This window comes from Aquarana catesbeiana, linkage group LG05 (genome assembly GCF_042186555.1).
Source record: "Aquarana catesbeiana isolate 2022-GZ linkage group LG05, ASM4218655v1, whole genome shotgun sequence".
In the NCBI taxonomy this organism is placed as follows: Eukaryota; Metazoa; Chordata; class Amphibia; order Anura; family Ranidae; genus Aquarana; species Aquarana catesbeiana.
Window position 1 is genome coordinate 131,310,338 of NC_133328.1, and position 22,145 is coordinate 131,332,482.

General features: G+C 42.0%; 1 protein-coding gene across 4 annotated transcripts in view; it reads right to left on the minus strand.

Moving 5' to 3' along the window:
• The window catches only part of TBC1D5 (TBC1 domain family member 5), an 842,416-nt gene that overhangs the window by 33,940 nt on the left and 786,331 nt on the right, over positions 1-22,145 (minus strand). For all 4 annotated transcript variants that reach the window (XM_073630202.1, XM_073630199.1, XM_073630201.1 and 1 more), the window contains one exon: positions 20,705-20,804. In XM_073630202.1, the coding sequence (XP_073486303.1) occupies positions 20,705-20,804 (100 nt within the window). The remainder of the gene's footprint in view (positions 1-20,704; positions 20,805-22,145) is intronic.

A 22,145-nucleotide genomic window follows, 5' to 3' on the forward strand; every position in this document is an offset into this window, starting at 1 on the left:
CCTGCTTACTCAGGGCTAGAGCAATTCCAACAGCAGGTAACATGAATTTTCACTGATGAGAGAGCTCAGACCTTTGCAATGAGACAACTGCTTCCTTACAGAGCAAAATCCTTCATTGCGGCATGCTGGCAAGGGACAGGGGAAGCAATCTGTAAGACATTGCACACCTTTTGTTTTGATGCACATAAAATATATTTGAACTGAATGCTCAATTTGGCTTTCAGATATAAGATAGAGACGAGGTGACATGGCTGTTCTTTTTTTTTTAAACATATTTTGTGCATGTTTGAAGTTGGCGACCATACAATACAGCACACATAATTATATATTGCTAAAGGAGGAATAATTTTTATACAAAGTAATTTATACAAATAACATGGTCTTGGTGACAATTCATTCTACCCAAACAATATTTGACAGTATCAGCAACTCAGAATGAAAACCAGCAAAGTTGTTGAAAAGAAAAACAATGTTTGAAAGATTACAAACAGTATGGAACGTGTCTCGCCAACAGACCGTGCAAAATAGATTTGGCATGACTAAAGAAGCCTGAAAAAATGTTTTCGCTCCTAAATCCAAAGAAACCTATAAACATTTTGATCTTTGAAACCTTGGTTACTGTCAAAAAGAGATGCTTGGCTCTGTTGGCGTTCTGCCTTCAGATGCAAAAGCAATAATTTTATCAGTTTAACAAATCTATTCAAATTATAAGTTGCAGATGATTAGGCAGCCTATTTCACTAAAGGCAAACCCGTGAAAAAAATATTTCTATTCCAAGCAACTGCGATGTGCATGATGTAAAAAGAATGATGGCAGACATTGTTTCCTTGTCTTGGAGTACTAGAGTCCTGAGTTAAATTAGAACAAGTACAAGACACATTATCTTTTATACATTCTTCTGGTGTTTGCTTTGTTTTACTCTGAGCATTCATTTTGTTAGCACAAATTGGCCTTAGTGCTCAAGTGTATAACTAAAAGAAGCTTAAGGCTGCACGGTCACTCCTGATGATGCCAGAGTGACGAAACGCGTTGGACAGGGCTTGCTGGTGTCACTTCTGTCTTTGTGGTTCTGGACTGTGGAACGCATATTGCTTGTCTGGATAACCATGCGCATACAGCTCGTGTAATGAGAGCATGTTTTTAATATGAGTAGCTACTTGTATATGTTTTATACTACTTTCAATAAATGGAATTACGCTATGGATAATGCTTGGCTTATATTTCCCTAAACATGTACGAGGGATGGAGTAATGAGGACAGCTAAAGGAGAAACTGGTCTGATCTTCTGATATTATACAAAGCACTTATATCACATTGCTCTAGTAAGTGAGGACACAAAAGAGGGGAGCACAGAGTGTTGTACCTGAAGCACTGTATTTATTTTGAAGCACCGAGCCCACTTTTTTGAAGTATATGAACTTTATACAATTATTGAACTTGATTCGCAAGCATGAAGCACTTTATATGGTTTCATTATATTTATGTATCATATCTCAATTTATGTTATTTTTGAATTTATGTGAGCAGCTTTATATCTCGGAAGTACTTTATTTATTGAGCACATTTAAGGCAGCGCTGCACATATTTACTATTGTTTATTGCGATTAACCCCATACCAGGGTAATCATAGTGCAGGCAGCTACACATAGTATACACACCACAGCCCTGGGTTTATTGTATCTAGCATAAGGCTACATGTTACTTTCCTATTGATTACAGTTATTCACTCTGCAAAAGAGCTTAAGCGGGGATATTATTACATTGCACAAATATATCAAGGATATACATGTGGCCACGCTTAGCGGTTAGAAGAAAGGAGGTTTAACTTTAGATTGAGGCAGGGTTCTTTACTGTTAGAATGGAAATGGAGAAATCCCTCAAGGGGTGGGACTACAGCGGTACTGGTAAATTAAAGTCAAAGAGGTAGTAAGAATTGTAAAAATATCATATTTTATTACAAACTATACATATACAAAACATCAAGTGAAAATGGTGTATGCAACCATACATGAATATTGGAAAGATTAGATACAGACACCTAACGCGAGTTCCGAGTGGACCTATGGTCACATTGGATTGGGTATCAGCTCTTCCTCCCCCTTAAGCATCCAGGTAGCAGCTGTCTGCACACAGGATTCTTTGAATGGCTGGATGTGTGTCTATCTCTCTGAAACTCATACAGGGTAAGTCCCCTCTCCATGCTCGTTTATGACACTAGGAGGGAGGGACAGGAGGGCGGGGGGGGAGAAGGGGGCATCAGCTACGCTCAGTGATGTCTCGGGAGCGAGCAGAGGACATCAATCAAGCATGATTACAGGAAAGTGGGTGGATCCAGACTCCCATTGTCGGTATGATGCTTCATGAAAGTCTGTAGACCTTCCCACAGGTATTTAGCTTGATTTTAACAGAATGGGGGCACTTCTGTGAGGGCTGCAAAGATTTGTAGATTATCAACAGCTCACATAGAATAGGTGTAAGAAAAAAAAAGGAAACCCATACTTCTCTTTTAACTATTGGCATTGCTTTAGATGAGGTTCTGTCAAACACTGGAACAAAGCTATCTTAATAAAGATAATCAATAACTTGGCATTTTGACATATTTGATTCATGGCAGATATTATAATACAGTGTCATCTAGAGTTTGGCGTTAGAAAATACTTCACTCATAGAAACTGATGTAGAAAGGGATACACCCATGTGGAAACGGCTACCCAAACATTAGAAAAATAATGCCAGCAATACAAGCTGAAAGTGGGACTCAACAAGACCAAATAAGACTTTTCCAGAGGGAAAAACACTAGAAGCTACACTACAAGTGAGAAACAATCGCAGGATCCCAGTTTCCTGCAATCTCTTGAGATGCCTGGAGTCCTGTTTGTCGTGGAAGTTGCGGACTAGCTATAATGCAAGCTAAGTGCATTTTTAGTGTATCCCTATACCATACAGACCATTGTCAATGCTTGTTTGCTAGAAAAGTTAGCTAGCGTATGTGTGTTGTGTGCATATTTCTAGTACTCTGTATGTCATGTATTGTTTCCTTACAATTGTAAGTAGTTTGTGTGTGCAACATTCCTTAGTAAAAGCAAATGAATATTCTACAGGATATATTGTTTCCTTGCTTTACCGTAAAATAGCTGAAAAAACCCCACTGCACCAAAAGAAATACTCACACCTTTTCCAAAATCGCATTGCGACATGTTGTATTGATGTGAATGAGCGCCATAGAGAATAATGCGATTTCCACTGTGGTGCATTTCAGTGCGATGGCAGACGCAGGAGAAAACTCACTAAGTGGGAACAGGGCCTTAAAGAGAAGCAACACAAAAATTAGCTTGTCACTCTGCTTTCTACTTCTATCAGCACATAAGCTGATGTTTTTATAGAGGTCTATCCATCGGAGCAAAAAGAGGGACAACTAAGGAGGAATGTGAACAGCGCTCGTTGGTGCCAAAAGAGTGTCTATAGAAATAAGAGACAGTTGGGAACTTTGACCTTAGACTGCATGGTGTATCTGGATTTTGCAAAAGCATTTGACACAGTTCCCCATAAACGTTTACTGTACAAAATAAGGTCCGTTGGCATGGACCATAGGGTGAGTACATGGATTGAAAACTGGCTACAAGGGCGAGTTCAGAGGGTGGTGATAAATGGGGAGTACTTGGAATGGTCAGAGGTGGGTAGTGGGGTCCCCCTAGGGTTCTGTGCTGGGGTCAATCCTGTTTAATTTGTTCATAAACGACCTGGAGGATGGGGTAAACAGTTCAATCTCTGTATTTGCGGACGATACTAAGCTAAGCAGGGCAATAACTTCTCCGCAGGATGTGGAAACCTTACAAAAAAATCTGAACAAATGAATGGGGTGGGCAACTACATGGAAAATGAGGTTCAATGTAGAAAAATGTAAAATAATGCATTTGGGTGGCAAAAATATGAATGCAATCTATACACTGGGGGGAGAAACTGTCAGGGAATCTAGGATGGAAAATGACTTGAGGGCCCTAGTAGATGATAGGTTCAGCAATGGCATGCAATGCCAAGCTGCTACTAACAAAGCAAACAGAATATTGGCATGCATAAGAGAGGGGATTAATTCCAGAGATAAAACAAAAATTCTCCCGCTCTACTAGACTCTGGTCCAGCCGCACCTAGAGTATGCTGTCCAGTTCTGGGCACCAGTCCTCAGGCAGATGTGCTGGAAATGGAGCGAGTACAAAGAAGGGCAAAAAGCTACTAAAGGGTCTGGAGGATATTAGTTATGAGGAAAGGTTGCGAGCACTGAACTTATTCTCTCTGGAGAAGAGACGCTTGAGAAGGGATATGATTTCAATATACAAATACCATACTGGTGACCCCACAATAAGGATAAAACTGTTTCGCGGAAGGGAGTTTAACAAGACTCGTGGTCACTCAATAAAATTAGAAGAAAAGAGGTTTAACCTTAAACTACGTAGAGGGTTCTTTATTGTAAGAGCGACAAGGATGTGGAATTCCCTTCCACAGGCGGTGGTCTCAGTGGGGGGCATTGATAGTTTCAAGAAACTATTAGGTAAGCACCTGAACTACCGCAACATACAGGGACATACAATGTAATACTGACATATAATCACACATATAGGTTGGACTTGATGGACTTGTGTCTTTTTTCAACCTCACCAACTATGCAAGTATGGTAAAACTGCCACTCAACCACCTGTTTTTACTGCCCCTGCCTGAGTAAGTGATTCTGACCTACTACCAGAAAATTGGTAAAGGTCCAACTCATACAATTTTTTTCCATCCACTGCCAGCTGGTATCTATGCTTTCATCCCCCCAAAAAATAACTTCTAATAAGAACTAAAGCTCTTGGTTGTATAATGTTTTATCACATGGCTCAGGATACATGTTGAGCATTTTAACTTGCTAGTGCTGTGACAGGCAAAATCTCACCCGCCACTTATTGAGTGTGTTGGAAGCTCTTTTCAGTTTTTCAGTTAATTTTCAGTATAGGTGCATTAAAACGACACTGACACAAACACATTAATTTCACTTTGTACAGGCACCAATTCAAAAGAGTGCCTCTGCCACATACAGAACCCCCTCTGTAACAGTGCACAGCTGGAAATAGCGAGGATTTAGCATGCTGATTGGACTTGGAAGGAGGAGTTGTCCTCGATGCATTAATTAGATTGTCCACATAAAGAACAGCACATGGGGGGATGTGGACCAAGTCAACAGTTAGAGAGACCCTGTCACCAACTTGAAAAATTGCAGGTAAAAGCACAGAAAAATCAACATTTTAAATGCACGCATGCAATTTGTTTTTTTTTACATTAATAATTTTTTATTCTACAAGGTGCCTTTGAAATTGCTCAAAAATTTGACTACTCCAGGAAGATTCAATTTCCTTACTCAGCCCCCTCCCTCCTTGTACACCAAGTTGTTTGAATTATTATTGTAGGGGATATAAAGGACCGCAGTCATTTCCAAAACATGAAAAACTGTTGGATAACTGATTACCGGTAGTTCAAAGCAAAGTGTGGTAAACATAAATCTCTATGTGACTATTAAAAAAGAGAACTTCATCCAAGACAAAAATCATTAGTAAGCTTATGTAACATCATGTTATGTTCATTTGGTTCCTCTATGTTAAAAGTTAAAGAGTGCCTATCACCAGACCATTCATTTCGACAATTCTACATTAAGGCTATGTGTACCTTGAAAGTATTTTAATCATGTTCTTTACCTGTAAAAGCCTCATTTGTAGAGACATGCAGAAGCTCTGAGAATGCTGCTGGGGGCTTCCATTTTGGACGTGATGGCAGTAGCCCCAGCAGACTTAAGTGATACTCTATAGCAGTGGTCTCCAAACTGCGGCCCCTTGCTTGCTTTGATCCAACCCTTGGGCACTATTTCATTCACTGATACCAACAATGAGGCATAATGCCCTTCACTGACACCAATGATGGGGCACAGTTCCTCCTATTGAAACCAACGATAGGGCACAATTCCTCCTAGTGACGCCAACGACAGGGCACAATTTCTCCCAGTGACACCTACAACAGGGCCCAATGACACCAATGAAGGGACACAATACCTCCCACTGACGCCAAAGACAGGGCATTGTTTTTTCCCCACTGACATTGGGACTTTTTCAACTTCCAGGGGCCACAGTCTGTCCCCCCTAAAGTCTGAAGGATAATAAATTGGCCCTTTGTTTAGAAAGTTTGAAGTCACCTGCTCTATTGTATTTCCCTTTGTTTCTCTCCCAGAAGCCCCATAAAAGGTATGTGTAGGGAAGTAAAGAAAATGCGGAGGAGCTGGGCCAGAACAGACCGCAATTAGACACTCCCAGGAGAGGTGAGGAGAGCAGGGGGGAGTGTCTAATTGCGGTCTATTCTGGCCCAGTGCCTCCACCTTCTCTTTACTTTTCTACATACCTTTTTATGGGGGTACTGGGAAAGGACCAAAGGGAAATACAATAGCGAGTATTTGCTGGGGCTGCTGCAATCACATCCAAAATGTCAGCCCCTTGGCAGAATTCTCAGAGCTTCTGGATGTCTCCACAAGTGAGGCTTTTACAGGCAAACAATATGCATAAGATACCTTTAAGGCACACATAACCTTATGGGAGGATAGTTGTTAAAATGAACGTTCTGGTGAAAGTCTATCTCAACTTGTGCTTTAAAGAGATACAAAATGGACATAACATGCATGATGTTACGTAAGCTTCCTGATGATTTTTGTCTTGGCTGAAGCTCTCTTTAGAAAAGTCACATTGAGATTGATGTTCATCGTACTTTGCTTTTAACTAAACCGTTATGCAAGAGGTTTTTATGTTTTGGAAACGACTCCGATCCTTTATATCCCCTACAATAATAAGCTGTAATAAGCCAAACAACTTGCCTCTAATTAGGTTCAGAATAAGAAACCTAAGTGTGCTTCAGCGGTACTAAGGGAATATTCAATCACATTAAATTTTACACTTACCAACTCAGACAGACGTAAAGCTCTCCAGATACGCCTTAAACATAATTTAGCTCCATTATCAATGTAAAGAAACCCTTGGCTTTTATGTGACATATGGCTGAAGACTAGTGAAAAATCATAATGCATCTTGAATAACATCATCCAGTCACCTTGGCTACTAATTGAAATGTTTCTTCTGGGAAATGTTACACAAATATATCAATTCTCCAATTCTACCAGGACGTATTAGGTGATAAAACGTCACTGGAAACCTGAGTTACATGTTATTTACCTACGATATAGTATATCTGGGAATGTTACGTAAGAGGAGATTCAAGTATTAGTCCGTAAGAAAGATAGACCCAAAACCACAAGAAAGCTATCGAGTACTATTTGTGATAGAAAATTTACTCCTATTCTTATACATGTCCCTATTAATTCATTAATTAGCGCACCTAATTAATACTTACTACCTAAAGCAGAGGTTCTCAAGAACTTGTCGTTTATTCCACAAAATGATTGTGAGGGACACTTATGTACAGCAGCAGGAATAGGGGGAAAAAAAGGCTTAATTAATGAGATTTTAGGTTTTACTTTGTAAATTGCATTGAGAAAATGCAAAAAGATTAAAGATATGTTTTTTGTTTTCAATCTCCTATATTAATGCTCTGTTCCCTAATGCCCTGTACACACAACCGGTTTTGCCGTCGGAATAAACTATGAAGGTTTTTTACGACGGAGTTCCGATGGAATTCCGCTCAAGCTGTCTTGCATACACACGGTCACACCAAATTCCGACCCTCCAGAACGCGGGGACATACAACAGGACTAGAAAACGGAAGTTCAATAGCCAGTAGCCAATAGCTTCCGTCTCGTACTTGCTTCAGAACATGCGTCGTTTTTGGTGCGTCGGAACAGCATACAGACGAGCGTTTTTTCCGATAGTAATTTGTTCAGTCGGAAAAATATAGAACATGTTCTCTATCTAAGTCTGTCAGAATTTTTGACAGAAAAAGTCCGATTAGGCATACACACGGTCGGAATATACGATAAAAAGCTCCCATCAGACTCTTTCCGCTCGTGTGTACGCGGCATTAATGTTTTTTGCAGAGAAATATATTTAAAAGCAGCATTTTTTTTGAACAACTTAAAGAGGAACTGCAGTCCGCTCATGTAATTTGTAATAAAAACATCTTTGCCATTCTGAAGCTTCCCTCCAAGCACTTTGCATATTATTTTATATATACTGTGATTCTGTAAATATTTTATTAAAAATCATACGAAACATAAAGCTCATTAATAAAAACATATATACACAAAAATAAACAAATAAACAAAAACAAGCATGCTTACATCAGCAAGTAAAGAAAACCGTTTCCTGACAAGATAACAAATTTTAATGACAACGAAAAACCCCGAAAGTCAACTCAAACACAATCCAGGCTAAGAAACCTTTCGAGATTTAATCGCCATCAGGATGCGATTCCAAAACCCCCCCATTAACCTCTCCTCCCACATCATTCACCCCGACTTCCACATCATTCACCTTGCATTCTGCACCAGCCACCCTCATTCCCTTCCCACCTCCACCTCCCCCCTCCACCATCATTCAATCCATCCCTCACTCCAGCCTTCGGTGTCTGCTGAACTCCAGCCGTACTTCTGCCATGACGAGGAGGAGGGGTTGGCACCACCATACATTCTGGTCCAGCACCCTCCACTGCCTTCACTACACTAGGAGAAACAATAGGTGCAGACACAGGCTTGACAACCACACTTTCTGACACTGACTGGGAGACCACAGACTGGGGGGACACTGACACCACAGAGGGCCTCACAGACACAGATTCTGACAGGACAGAGACACTAGGATCCCCTGGTACAAGCTCCACCAACCCAGACTCTTCTCTATCCGGACGGAAGAATTCCTCCACTAGCTCTGGCTTATTGTGCAAAGCCTCAGGGCACCGGCTATAAGGGTGACCAACCTTATCACATAGGTTATATTTAATGATGTTACAGTCCCTGTCCAGATGCCCCAGTTCCTGACACAAAGAGCACTTCTGTTCTGGACATTTAGAGGAGAAATGTCCCTTGACTCCACATTTATGGCACAGCTTAGGTAGATCAGGGTAGAAGCTGGTAATTATATCTCTACCAATAAAGGCAGAGTAGGGCAAATGCTAGACCACATTCCCACACACACTCAACCTCACTGACACTGACCACCCACCCGTCCAGATTCCTCTATAATCCACAATCTTTTTTAGGGGACACAGCATTTCATCAAACCTCCTCAATCAGACCCATAAAACCTTGGGAGTATAGACTCATTCCTTATCAGCATAGTCACATTTTTTATCAAGGGCTGACGTGAGACAACTTTAGCGGCATTCCCCTTCCAGTCCGGCTGGCCCCTATATAAATGCTCAAACCGCTCCCAAAACAGATCCAGCAATTCTGGACGCACAAATGACAAACAATATTCAAAGGAACCAGCCAGACTGATAAGAGCATAAATATCCTCTGCCTTAAATCCCATGGCTAGGATCTTATCCACAACCTCCCTCCTGATAGGTGGAATATCTCCTCCTTCCCACCTGAGTTGTACCACATTCCTGCGTTTCATGGAAGGTGCGTTAGGTGAAAGTTGCACAACTGGTCCCCTTCCACCACCAGCAGCATGACTTTGTCCCGACACAGCCTTAGCATAATTCCTAACTGGGACAGATGAAACATTAACTGGTTGCATAGGAATATTAACTGGCTGCATAGGAACCTCTGAAATCTGGTTTGGTAAATTACCCACCACTTGATCCTCCCTCCTCCCCTCCAGCACAACAATCCCGCTCACCATAGTCCCAGAAGTACCACAGATACCAGCAGTCCCGTCATCAAGTAAAGTTTTCTGTCTAGAAAAAACACTAGCTGCTTCAGCGTTCATACGGGCCGCCTGCTCTGCAGTTTCAATGTTCATGCGATATTCCTGCTCTGCACTGTTAGTGTCCATGTGGGACTCCTCACAGCCAGCTTCTCCTGCGTTCCCTGCTGATTGCAAGGATCTGTTGGCAGATGCAATCTCGGGAAAGTCCTCCACACATTGAGAGAGATTTTAAGCAAGCACTCCATTATCATGATCCTCAACTGATGGGTTGATGCTGCTCAAGGGAGATTTAATTTCTGTAATAGCCTGCAGCAATCCGCCATTTTCCTAAACCTCCTCCTGAGATGACCCAGGCTGCTGGGGAGAGGGGCAGATACTGACTCAGACATGACAGATCCCGAGACAGGGGTAGTACTGGGGCCACCATGTGAAGCCACTTCCTTACCCCCCATCCATACTGTCGCCGTTGCTGTGGTATCCACCCTCTGGCTGGTACTGACACAGGCACTTTCCGTCATCTGTTGGAATCTCTCCTCATTCTCACACTTTTCTCTGAACACACCGCTGCTCTCCTTCAGAGAGGCAACCAACTTCTCCTGCTTTTTCAATGCCTCTTCCAGAGACTTCCCTCTTACTGTTTCCAGACTTACTATGCAGGGATTTCTTTTTCCTGAGATCCTCATTCATAACAGCAAGTTTCTGTTCCTCTTTAGCAATGCGGCGAAGTCTGTTTACCACTCTATCCTGGAGGACTGGTAAGGATTCCTCTTACATAGGGACAGGCCCAGGATCCACTGCAGCTTGAGCACATGGAGTAGGCCTCAGTGCCTCTAGAGAGCCTCCACCTTCATCTCCCCTCTGTATGGGGGCTGGGGAAGAAGCCTGCAGGACAGGCCCAGGCTTGATGTTTCCTCTAGCTGAGATCCCAGCAGAGTGAGCCAACAGCACCTTGCAAAACAGCACCACCTGGTGGAGAAGCTCCTCTGGTACAGAGACTGATGGGACTCTGTGATTCTGTGTACTGTGATCCTGTACTTGCCAAATATGCTGCAGAAAACTCCCTCCACTGAGTCTGGCTGCAGCCATTTTAACTGTGGGCAGCTGAAGCTGCTGCCTGTTCATTTCCTGGATTTACACAGACACACAGGAGCACACCTCCAGCTCTGCAGCTTTCATTTGGCTCTCTTATGACTCATCCCCCCTCCCTTCCTGGCAAACTCTCAGGAGGGTGAGAGAGAGAGCTGTGCATGATGTCATAAGCCTAGGCTTTTTACCAGACAAGAAACAGGAAGTGAGCTGTATAGGGTATTTACTCTCAGAAAAAAATGTTTTACTATCCAAAGTTAAAACAACAAGGGCAGAAGATTTAATAGATGCAAAGTTGAAAAAATGACTGAGGTTCCGCTTTAAAGCTAAACTCCAAGCAAACAACTAAACGCACAGATTAGATACATACTGTATATGAGATGAGCTGTTTTACCAATTACAGGATTTACATTTCTGATGAGTTTATCTCTATGTTCTCCCCACCTATCAGCATATTCCTTAATAGAATATGAGCACTGCAGCTCTGTCTCCTCATACTGTCCCCCCACCCCAGTCTGAGGGACCAGCAAGACTCTGACACGAAGTGAGATTCAGTAACTAATCCTATTTGCATCTATCAAAATGTAGTTAATAATGTATGAATAAACACAGAGTTACATTGATTGGTGTCTCTTATATCCACCTGGACTTCAGTTTTAAAGGGTCACTAAACCCACATCATAAAAAAAAACTATCAATAAATGTTGAATTACATGCTGTCATACTCACTCAGTCACTGAGATTCGTTTTTTGTATTCTGCAAAAAAAAAAACTGGTTGATCCTGCTGTTCTCTGTCTCCACCTTCTGTCCATGTCCCCTATTTAGCTAGGGATTTAGCAGAGCAGTGTTGGCAATTCAGCACATGCTCAGTTTTCGGTGAGTTTATATGCTGAGCATTTCCTCCCTATTACATCTGAGCAGCCCATGTGACTATAGAGTCACAAATGTGGGGGTATACACAGTGGTAAATGACAGCCCACTCCCTCCATTCTCTTCCATGCCCACTAACCGGATAAACACAATGGGGGTGAGATGTTACATGAAGATTGATGGAGGCTGGAGGGCGTGACACAGCCAGTGACGGGCAGAAATCTGCCTACACCATGTTATTGCTATAAAATAAGTAAAGATTTGATTTTAAATATATTTATTGTATGACAATTAGGAATGAGCCCGATGTTTGAGTCGAACGTAAGTTCGTAAGTTCGACTCGAACATCGGGTGTTCGCCGAACAGCGAACAATTTGGGGTGTTCGCGGCAAATTCAAAAGCTGCGGAACACCCTTTAAAAGTCTATGGGAGAAATCAAAAGTGCTAATTTTAAAGGCTTATATGCATGGTATTGTCATAAAAAGTGTTTGGGGACCTGGGTCCTGCCCCAGGGGACATGTATCCATGCAAAAAAAAAGTTTTAAAAATGGCCATTTTTTGGAGAGCAGTGATTTTAATAATGCTTAAAGTGAAACAATAAAAGTGAAATATTCCTTTAAATTTTGTACCTGGGGGGTGTCTATAGTATGCCTGTAAAGTGGTGCATTTTTCCTGTGTTTAGAATAGTCCCTGCACAAAATGACATTTCTAAAGGAAAAAAGTCATTTAAAACTACTAGCGGCTATAATAAATTGTCGGCTCCCGGCAATACAGATAAAAGTCACTGAAAAGAACGGCATGGGATCCCCCAGTCCATTACCAGGCTCTTTGTGTCTGGTATGAATATTAAGGGGAACCCCGAACCAAAATTTAAAAAAAATTGCGTGGGGGGTCCCCCAAATTCCATACCAGGCCCTTCGGGTCTGGTATGGATATTAAGGAGAACCCTGCGCCAATTTTTAAAAAAAAAGTGGCGTAGGCGTCCCCCTCAAAATCCATACCAGACCCTTTAGGTCTGGTATGGTTTTTAAGGGGAACCCCGTGCCAAAATTTAAAAAAATGGTGTGGGGGTCCCCCCAAAAATCCATACCAGACCCTTAACCAACCATGCAACCTGGCAGGCCGCAGGAAAAGAGGGAGGGACGAGAGAGCGCCCCCCCTCCTGAACCATACCAGGCCACATGCCCTCAACATGGGAAGGGTGCTTTGGGGTAGCCCCCCAAAGAACCTTGTCCCCATGTTGATGGGGACGAGGGCCTCATCCCCACAACTCTTGCCCGGTGGTTTTGGGGATCTGCGGGCGGGGGGCTTATCGCAATCTGGAAGCCCCTTTTAATAAGGGGACCCCCAGATCCGGTCCCCCACCTGTTTGAATTGGTAATGGTTACATTGTACCCGTACCATTTCACAAAAAAAGTGTTAAAATGTAAAAAAAACACAGCTTGGGACAAGTCCTTTATTAAAAAATAAAAATGTCCCACGAAGTCCATTCATCTTCTTCTATGGCTCCGCCGATGGACCGTAAAGAATCCAAAAAAAACCTGCCACCGATCCGCCTCCATGGGAGGCTCCCACCGTCTGACATGTCCTTGCAGGTGACAGTTCTTATACAACTGAGGGCAGGGCCACACGGTGACGTACCGGGTGACCCCGCCCCCCTCTGACGCATGGGGACTTCCCATGGGGATCGCTTGCTCAGCACAAGTGCCATTCAGGATGAGGTGGAGAGGTGGGGTGGTGTCATCACAATCTCCACCTTATCCACTACTTTGCATTCATTGAGAAAATACAAAGTGTTCTCTGAATAGTGCCTGTGCCAAACAAGCAAGCTCCTGTGATTAGCAAGCAGCAGGTCAGCCAATTGGTACGGGACCTGAGAGCTAGTGGAGATCCCTGTAGTGGTGATGTCCACTACAACGATTTCAGGCTGCCATGGAGATCCCACAGGTATGGCATATACATACTTACATTGATCCAAGATGAACCAACATGACTATGGAAAAATTTATATATCTAAACCTTAGGTTTAGGTGTGCATGGATGTGTATACATGTGTGTATTTTTTATTACAATGTACTGAAGGTTTGGAATTGTGATGAAAAACTGTTCCTTCTTACGTGGTATACTGTGATTTCCAAAATGTTTTACTAGCTAAAAAGTCAAGAATCGAGCTGTATTATTTGAAATTGTTTCCAGAAATGCAACACAAGAATGTTCTAAACAAGATTACAATAACATGGTCACTCTGCGGCCCATGTCTGCACTCCAGCTATTGGCAAATGTTCTACTGTAATGTATTTCTATCTTTAAAATGAACAACTAGTGGCTTTTGAGCATGCTATGATCAATAAGGGGATGCTAAGTGCACTCTGGCAATCTGTAAATGAGTCATAGAAAATGTGAGAAAGTTGAAGCTACACTGAATCTGTTTAATCCATCATGGGTAACTACTGACAGTAAAGAAATATACACCTTATGGCATACAGTGATCCTGATAAATACTGATAATAACTGAACAACTATCACAAATTGGAACAAGTTCCTTTGCTGCTGTACTGCCTTTATGAGACGGTGAAAAGACAGTTCAAGGTATGACTAACAGATTTTTTTTTTTTTTTTTGATGTTCTAATCTAGGTATAATGCTAATAAATACATATCATACCTGGAGTCTGATGTCATTACTCACACTGTTTTTTCCAACTCCCAATAATAAATAATCATAGAGGTACATGTATACTATGAAGGCTAGAGGGCAATACACTATTGTTAAACTTGATAAGTATAATATGCAGTGAAAATGCAGTGACTACATTGGAGCGGTCTTGTAGCAATGGACGGAGCGTCAATGTGAGCAGACAAGCCATGAGCTTCTTATAGAGACCTGAGAACAGTTATTTTACCATATGTTTTTCTGACATTATGGAGGCAAGTGTTAAAGGGGAAAAAAGCTGCACCATTTAGACTGCTATCATATAGGGAACGTCTCCAAATCTCAACACTGCCAAACCAAATTAGGCTTGAATTCCTTCTAAAAAACAGCAGTGTACTTTCTGGTTTGTCAGTGTATCTTGGCACTACTGTGCTTTGAGCTTAACTGTGGTGTATCTGCTGTGTGAGACCATCTAAGGTGCTGCTCCATCTCACAACTAGTCTCTGGAGATTTGGTGATGTCTTTACTGTGATGCTCTCTGTTCTCCTTGCTGGAGAGTAAAGAAAGTTGAATGTGATGATCTGAATAGATCTTCTCAATTCATTCTATGGTTCTTTGTTTTCTACTCCCCTCTTGCTGCTTTTTAAAAACTACCCCACCAGTCATCTGGGGAAAGCTCTAACATGAGGAAGCACTGACCCCTACCAAGATGGCTATTCTCCATAGTGAAACAGTTCAGAACATGGCATGATAAGTTAGTATCTGAACATGCAGCCCGGCAGGTCAAGGAAGGGGAGGGGATGAGCGAGCCCCCCCCCCCCCAAACCATACCAGGCCGTATGCCCTCAACATGGGGGGATGGGTGCTAAGGGCCTCTTCCCCACAACCCTGGCCGGTGGTTGTGAGGGTCTGAGGGCTTATCAGAATCTGGAAGCCCCCTTTAAGAAAGGGGACCCCTCCCACCCCCACCTCCTTCTCAAAACTAGTCTCTAGAGATTTGGTGATGTCTTTACTGTGATGCTCTCTGTTCTCCATGCTGGAGAGTATAGAAAGTTGAATGTGATGATCTGAATAGATCTTCTCAATTCATTCTATGGTTCTAAGTTTTCTGCTCCCCTCTAGTTGCTTTTTGAATAATATCCCAGCAGTCATCTGGGGAAAAGCTCTAACATGAGGAAGCACTGACCCCTACCAAGATGGCTATTCTCCAAGTTCAGAACATGGCATGATAAGTTAGTAATAGAGAAAAAGATCAGATGCAGGGAGTCTACAGGCAATACTACAGGCAAGTGACTAGTCCTTTGCTCTCAACTTCCCCTTCAAGCTTCCATAGTTCAGATTCTCTATAAGGGGTTAGCATGTATTCAGTTCTTGAAGCTTCTGCACCACAATTGAGATTAGAAGAAGATGACAGAAGCTCAAATGCTCATAGTGAGTGCTACAAGCCTCAACAGTCACTGCTATGTACTTATATTTGGTGAAAGTGTTCATTACTTTAAGAAAAAAGAGGTCTTGCAACACAACTTAAAGAAGTTCTTGAGTCTGTTTGAAAAAAGAAATACTGTAGCTGCTGACTTTTAGTCCAGATTCACACTGATGCGGGTTAGAAATCATGCGAGTTCAGCTGAACTTTCAAACCGACAATGCAGTCTGACTTTGCGGGCGATTTGATGCGGGTTCATGCACAGATGTCTATTCAAATCGCCTCCGAAGTTGCCAAAAGTAGTACAGGAACTACTTTTGAGAATCGGTGTGGTTCTGGTAATAGCCGCCAATTTGGCATGCGATTTGACATGTCAAACTGCGTGTCAAATTGGCCCAATGTGAACGTGGGGTAAATAAAAGAACACGTACCTGTCCAGGGATCCAGCACTGTCCTCACCTGGGGCTGTTGTTCGCTGGTCTTTGGGTCTCCGGCCCCGCTATGTTTACTGTGGGAAGCTAGCTGTGACCCCTTGTGGCTTCACAGCCAGCACCCCACTGTGCATGCGTGAACCCTGTTGCGCTGTGTGAAAGGTCCCACAGCTTCCTGGTACCTGTGGCATGTCCCAGGAGGTTGCGGGGGTGGGGGGGAGAGAACGTCTGGTAGGTTCACCAAGGCCCCCCCCCACACATTTTTTAAGACTGATAGAGGAGGAGGGGAGGGCATAAAGTGGATTTTCCTTTTAAGGTAAAGTTCCTCTTTAATGTAAAATAAGGTGGAAGTGAACCTGGCCCTTCTGTGGAGAATGTTGCCATTTGGCCAGGATGTTATCTTTTCCTCTGAGGTCCATAGCAAATCCTGTCTAAACACTGCACAGACTGTATCCACGTGTCTTCCAGAACTCTTCATCTCCACCTGACATCACATTACAGTAACTAAGTAATGAAAAGGACCAAAAGCTTTGTGTGATGGATACTTCCCATGCAGACCTAATTAAAAATATGCAACAATGGACACAATGGACACATGTGTTGCAAACATTTAGCAGAATAACAATTGGCTAAGTGAAAGTAAAACAAATGCTTTAATGAAATACAAAGAAATATTCCAAATAATGATTTCATGGGCAGTTTGACACTCATCAGTTCCTAATCAGTCAAGCTGTTTTCCCCTCACTGAATATTCCCCCACAATAACTTAGTGTGGCATGTCTAATTTATCCTAATTACATGCAGCCAAGTTGCAGAATGATATGGTAGTTAATTCCATAATAACAATTAGGCATTTTTCAGAAACAGAAAAGAAAAGAATACATAAGGACGATAGGCTGCAAATTGCTGGATATGAGGATGATTCTGCAAAATTTCAAAGACCCAGGTATAATGAGACAACTACCTTCAATTGGCAACGCATTAAGGACATAGCCACTCGTTTTGTGCCCAAATTTATTAAAAGAAAGTTCAAGAAATCAATGTTTCCTTGGCAGGGGTTTACAAAACAACTGATCATCAGCCCCCTGGCTTACACATGCAGCACAGCTGTTCTGGCATTACACTTCAGGCTCTTGTCTGTCTCTTACAGACGGTCATCACATACAAGCTTTGCCCGTATCCTGGCTGCTCCTTGCTGCACTGGCTCCCACTTGTCTCCTAGGTATAACCCTCCTCATTCCTGGGCAGAGACCTCCTCTGTCTGCCAGAGTGGAGCTCAGAAGCATAGTCCTTACTTTACCAATGACCCAGCACACACCTGCCCAATTATTGTGCTGGTGGATCCCAAAACCAGGACCAGGGATTGGAGATTTCATCCCACCCAAGTCTTTATGAAATCTCCAGGCTCCAAACCGGGTTTTAAAAACCACTGAGGAAACAGAAAAAAACAGTTTACTCTGAAGGACATAAGCCCCCTGGAACCCCTCAACCTGGGAATCCTGCATGACAGAAAACCCTTTTCACATTGTGGCAGGGAACAGCATTGTTAAAATAAACATTATAGAATATATAAAGCATCACTGCCCTAAACAACTACCACATACTGCACTGCTAAAGTAGGCATTCCACATATAAGAGGTTTTCCATATTGGCATACAATGTCTTTATGTCTACTGTTACACTGGTGTTGGGTTCTCCCTTCTGTGCATGGCCAGAGCAGTAGGTGTGTTGGAAGATGCAGGCACACTGTCACTGCTGTGCAAGTCCCTGCTGCCCTTTCCACTGCTGTGGGCAGAAAGTGGTGCTTGACTGATGCCTAGTTGTCACTTCTTCCCTGAAGGCTATTGGCATATTGAGATACTGCCAAGCTATTTGTGAAGGTATTGAGGACGTTGTATGCAAAAATGATTGGCCTGAAGTCTGATAGTGGGGAGACTACATGCATTCAGTGCCTGTAGTGCATCTCTATTAGGCCATCTCTATAACGGAGCCACATTGCGGATGTCTATCTGCAATAGGGCGGGGGGGGGGGGGGAGTGGTTAACTAATTAAGGCAAAACTGCATCTAAAAACAACTAGATACAAATAAATATCCAGAAAATGCCAGATCGAATTCAAGTACTACACAATAATAACAATTTTAGTGCTATTATAAGCAGGACAAATTTTAGAATAACCTCCTACTTTTTATTTACAGTAACACAACTTTTTGAAAACTATCACTAAGATTATTTTATGTATTTTTGTTTATTGACAGTGTAGAAAAAAAAAACGCAATATATCACCGAAAAAAACGTCATTGTCCTGAAAAAAATACATGTATTACTTTGTTATCTAAGTGGTTGTTAAGCCACTCTGTTATCTTTACACAAATGTCCCTGTTTGCTAATGACAAGTGTCCCAGTGTCTGTGCTTCATAAATAAAATTCTGCTATATACCTGATTTAGGAGCGCTGCTCGGCGCTCACGTGACCGGTTGGCTCTCCCCTCTCACTAACTGACCGTTAGAGCAGGAGGGGCTGAGAGTCCCCCGCTGACGTCAGCAGGGAGGGGAGGAGGAGACAGCCAGCAGGTCACGTGAGCACCGCTCTGAAATCAGGTATAATGCGATTTAATTTTATTTATCAAGCACCGACACTGGGACACATGTCATTAGCAAACTGGGACATCTGTGTGAAAATTTAAGAGATTTAAGAGTAATTTTAGCAGCAGGAGAGAAGGGGTGGGCTCTTGAAAGAGCTGACAGGCAGAGAGGGGAGAGGGGAGAGGATGGAGGAGAAAAAACACAGGAGAGCTGCGGATGATGGAGGCACGTAAACCGACCACGGTGCCAAGGCTCAGCAGCTATGATAAACCGTGGTCAGTTTACAGGGGGAGGGCAAAAACAGAAAGGATCAGCCAGGTATTTCAGGTGATACAGGGGGCCAAAACACACAGCACAAGCACTAAGCTGCAAAACATGCTTTTAAGGAACAGGACCTATATACAGTGGTTAAAGTCCAAGCAACCAGCTAATTGTGCAGCTGAAACATGTATTTGTGGACTATCTTATCTAGCAAAGGATTGAATTCTATATAGCCATTGTTGACTCAAGCATCCCTGTCAAGCAACACAGTTAGGTCCTGTACTCTCTTACACCTCTCTGTTGACTACAGTACTGGTTGGTTTGGCACCTGTCAAGTCTATGATCCAACAATGAAACAGCAGCATCACATTGATAAGATCATCACTCTGCTCTCTTCTCCACTTAGAAAGTGCTTAGTGTTACAATGACAGCACAGTGATGCACTCGGTCCCAAGGACTCATATTTGTGCAGCTTCAAATGCCTAGAAGCCAATCCTAACCAAGCAAGTAGCTGATGCATACCTTTACTGTAGTCCAATGGTAAGCCATGGGCAGTGTTGTCCAAGGACTATTCTAATCCTGGCTGTGACCAATATATATTATAAATTCCTTTATGAAGCACTTTGATCGATGAAAGTTATATATAGTAAATGCAGATACCAATACCAATATAGTTAAGCAGTCATCCTACCTTTTTTTTTTTTTTTTTTTTATACTATCATCACCAATATCAATATTAGTAATATATAACCTCACATATAGACAATGTGGGTACTTTTGTCTCATGAGATTAAATATAATATGTTGATGATTATATACTAGTACATACAAACTAATCCAGCCCGCCTGGTGAGTGGGAGGAGATTGGAACCTGTGCTGTCCTGTGCTGTCACAAATGGCATTTAAAGTGTTACTAAACCCAGGACCCTGCATTCACTATATCTGGTCTCCCACAGTACACAGAGTATGGAAATGCAATCATTTTAGTAAATATAAACAGCTAAATAAGTGCTGATTAGCCCTGTGCTGATCACATGCACTCTCCCAAGAAAAAAAACTCTCCAGCAATACACACCAAATTGAGCATGTGCAGACTGCAGACTGACACCACTATCTCTCTCTTATCCAGAGATGTTTTGGGAACAATGCAAGAAGGGGAAGATCTGTGCATACAGGATCAAACAGGTTTTTACACAATGCAGGGGATAACCCCTTAGGTTTCTCAGTGAGTATAACAAGCACACTTTATTGCATATACAGACTGATTTTTCGGTTATGGGTTTAGTAACACTTTAAGTCAAGCCTTAAGCTGCAGTTCTCTTGGCTCTGAGGAAGATGGTATGCCCCTCGAAAGGATTCAAACTTCCAGACCCGCATGGCTCCTTCTTGTGATGAGATGATATGCAGGCGTTCTGACATTCTGTTCTTGAATGCATCTTCATGAGTTTGTACACACATTGTCTTGTGAGTATAATATTTACTCTGATTTCAATAATAAATGGTAAATAAGGATAATACACTAGACTGGTGCGCCCCCTGTAAATGGTAATATAAAGTTACTACTTACCAAGATGGATATTCATAATTTTTGCACAGTATTTGCACATTGCATCCAAATCGTTCAGTTGTCCTTGGAGAAATGAAATCTGAGCTTCAAGGTCCTCTTCCTGCAAAAGATGCAAAAAACGTATGAGCCATATTTTTTTTACAAATATTTGTATATGGTCAAATAAATGACGGCTAGATAAAGTTAAAGTAGACATATCTATAACTGTACAAGTCCGCATCCTGCAGGAAGGATAAACAATTCCTCTCTCTTCTGTCCCCCCATTATCACACTTTAACGCTGCAGTAATTCATAAGGAGAAGTGCAGAGGGGGAGGATGATCTGTGTGAGATATTGGTACACTGCAAAGGCACCGGGATTTACATGACTGTTCCATTTAGGGAAGGATTTCAATCCACAAAATTGATGCTGACAATGGATGATGCCTGACCAAAGATGGAACCTTCCCACAAAGGCAAAAGTAAGGTGAAGATGAGTGCTGTATTTTTTTGAGTGGTAATAAATACTTGCAAGTGTTACACTTACACATTACTTAGCCAGCATGCACCCAATCCGAAAAAATATATATGCACTAGGCAAGCTGCTATGGCTCATTTACAGCACAATGCCCCTTATAATGCAAGTCATAATGCTCATTAGGGTTATAATAAACCACGATAAATGCACTATATATGTTTTGCAGAGTATTGTCATTCATTTCTCAATTACAACCTACATCCACTGCCACTTCAAGAAACTGTATTTTGTGTTGCAGTGTAAATGGGCCCTAAGAGATAGTATACTTCAAATTTTCTTATACTGCATTGCAATGTATGCTTTTGTATGTAAGTATCACTATATTATACACTGAGAAAAGAAGAACTACTGTACTTTATGGTCAAGCTGCAATGCCAGATTTATGCACCAGGGGTTTTATAAGTGAAATCTGCAATTACATCTGTATATACCAAGAAGAGTGAAGAACACCTTTGTTTTGTTACAAGAAGTGTACTAGCAAATAGGGGTTTCTAGTTATACTTGAAATTCACTGTAATATTGTAAAAGCTGCCACCAAAAATTCCCCTGCATGTATAAAGATGCACAAACTATACACATTATTACTATACTTTGTGGCTCCTGACAAGCTATAATGGTAAAAGAGTGGTAGTAATCCCATTGTAAACTAAATTTTTTTGGCTAGAGAACACTCCAAAAATTACCAGTATTCCTTTTAATCTTCAAAGCACATCAGCTATAAAACCAATTAGTGAGGTAATGATGCTCAAATTAGCAGTAGCATTACAGCATTACAATTTAGAATCATGGCTGCAATATTATTACTAGGATTTACCTGGCATCTGTTGCATCACCTAATGCTACTTTCTATAAGCTCTGTTAAGTGGAGTTAAATTCTGGATTGCTCATTCATCTTTACACAATGCCAAGGTTTCCTGCTGTACTG